The sequence below is a fragment of the Micropterus dolomieu genome, linkage group LG12 (assembly GCF_021292245.1).
Source record: "Micropterus dolomieu isolate WLL.071019.BEF.003 ecotype Adirondacks linkage group LG12, ASM2129224v1, whole genome shotgun sequence".
Taxonomy (NCBI): domain Eukaryota; kingdom Metazoa; phylum Chordata; class Actinopteri; order Centrarchiformes; family Centrarchidae; genus Micropterus; species Micropterus dolomieu.
In genome coordinates this window covers 38897415-38899623 of record NC_060161.1, presented here as the reverse complement: position 1 = coordinate 38899623, position 2209 = coordinate 38897415, and the positions used below count along the sequence as shown (strand labels likewise).

The 2209-nt window shown below is 39.5% G+C and overlaps 2 protein-coding genes across 5 annotated transcripts in view; one reads left to right on the top strand and one right to left on the bottom strand.

Moving 5' to 3' along the window:
* The window catches only part of LOC123980179 (zinc finger protein 271-like), a 342908-nt gene that overhangs the window by 53798 nt on the left and 286901 nt on the right, over window positions 1-2209 (bottom strand). The window lies entirely within an intron of this gene.
* Window positions 1810-2209, top strand: part of LOC123980185 (zinc finger protein 260-like) — a 672464-nt gene continuing 672064 nt past the window's right edge. The window contains exons 1-2 of one of the 4 annotated variants that reach the window (XR_006827399.1): window positions 1872-2010; window positions 2163-2209. Coding sequence is in view for 1 of the 4 variants with exons in the window: in XM_046064443.1 (XP_045920399.1) it covers window positions 1918-2010 (93 nt within the window). In the remaining 3 variants the exon portion in view is untranslated. Of the gene's footprint in view, window positions 2011-2108 lie in introns of all 4 variants that reach the window. The other 3 variants (XR_006827398.1, XM_046064443.1, XR_006827400.1) reach the window with 3 other exon arrangements.

The following is a 2209-nucleotide window of genomic DNA, read 5'->3' as shown; positions in this document are numbered from 1 at the left end:
AGAAGGGCCAACTCCTCAGGTCAAGACTCTGCAGTCTACTTACATCTGAAGGACAGAGGACACTCGTTTGAGGACCACCAGGTGCACATTTTAGACAGAGAAGATGGATGGTTTGAAAGAGGTGTCAAGGAAGCATCTACACCAGGGTTGAGAAGCCGTCATTGAACAGGGGAGGGGGTCTACGCCACCACTTATCCCCCACTTACAATGCTGTCCTTTCATCACTTCCCAGGAAACTCAACAAACGTAACCTATTGGCCTCAGGTGAAGATACCAATGATGGTCGTTCAGTCTTGGCCACAGGTAGTCTTAACGACTGTAACGACTGTCGTCACAGCAACAAGGAACACTAACGAACCAGCGGTATCGATGACCCGAGATAACGACCCCACTGAGGTTAAATAGCTGAGTTTCCCTGCCAGTCAGTCAGAACTGAAGAAGTCCTTTGGATGAGGGACGAAACGTCTTCCAGTGTCTTCAACCAAGTCCAGTTGCCCTTGATTTTAACCTTCGTTGGATAACTATGACCTGGATGACTGAAAATCTTCATAAACATCGTGAAGGAAGTTCAACTTCCAAATATGGTTTGTCCCAGAAGACACTGTGCACAAAACGTGATGAGGTTTCTCTCGGCTGCTCGGCCCAGGAAGAGCCGTTATGTAAGGTTCAACGTAGTAACCAATGTACATGATGCGTTAATATTTATTACATTATATAATTACATAGTATATTAGTATACTATTACAAGCATTAAATACGTTTATAAAATAAATAAAATAACAAAATAAAACAATAAAAAATTTAATCATTGTTATTCCATATTAAGAACATACCAAACAACATAGACACTAAAAATTATGTTTTCAAGTTATATTTAGCCTGTGTTAAATGCACGTATTTGAAACTTTATTCCCATGATGTGAACTTTGCTCTTTATTTGTATCGCACCTTTCTAGTATTTGCGCTTTTTACAGTACAACACATTCATACACTGAGCCTAAGTGCTTCCACAGAAACTAACATTCACACATTCATACACTGGTGGAACAGCCACCAGGGGCAATTTGGGGTTCAGTATCTTGCCCAAGGACACTTCTGTTAACGGGCAACCCACTCTACCTCTTGAGCCACGGCTGCCCTCTAAAAGCTAAAAAAAGCACAGTTATTCAATTATTGACATTATAAAACATACAAAAGCCACATTTTAATGTTAATAAATATCAACATTTATGTATAGACCCTCAAAATATTTATTTCTTTACAATATTATTAAGATAATAAAGCATGATACAACTATATACATGATAAATTAGTTAATATATTTTTAGAATTTGTGGTTTTGGTTATTAGTCGTTTCAATATTACTGTTTTTTTAATTTTATTATTTCAGTCATCAATTACTGATAAGGTTAGTGTCTCAAATACTTGTGCAATGCAATGTAATGTTGTTTGTACTCCAGCCGTCTGTGGCACTGATGTCCGGGACAAATTTCCCTCAGGGGACAATAAAGTTGATCTTGACATAGTGGTATCATGTAACAAGCAACAAAGGCATTAAAGAAAAACTTTATAATATTTTAACTGTTTTAACTACTTTACTATTCTTCAGACCAAATAACTTTTCTAAATAATGTCTGATTTTTATTTTGAATTTGTGGTTTCTTTTTAGACCATTTGCATTTGTGAATCTAATATTTCTCATTAAAGATAAAGAGGTTAAAATAATCTTGTCATTAAAAATATAATGTCTCTTATTAATTTATAGTTATATATTTACGTAGACAGAGATAAACGTCATCACGTTTTCAACTTCCTTTAACTTCCGTCGCGTCTCGCGGGCCGCAGGACTTGATCCGAAGAGCTCCGACAGTCCCAGAGGAGACCTGCTGGATCTCAGAGACCAGGACCGAGAGCGGGATGGAGGAGGACAACCAGGACCCGGAGCCCCGGAGCAACAACGTCCCCGGAGGACAAACAGCAGGCTCGAGCTCTGATAGCACCGATGTTCAGGTCAGTGTTCATGAACACAGCTAGCAGCTAACAAGAAGCTAACGTGGCGTTAGCTCGGCCTGGTTCCGACACGTAGCTTCATATTGACTGTAAACAAGATGTAATGTAGCAGGATTCAACAGTGGAGCCATCAGAACCCCGTATCTCTACAGAACCCACACTTAATGTGACGGTCGGAACCGGAGAGGAGGAGGAGGAG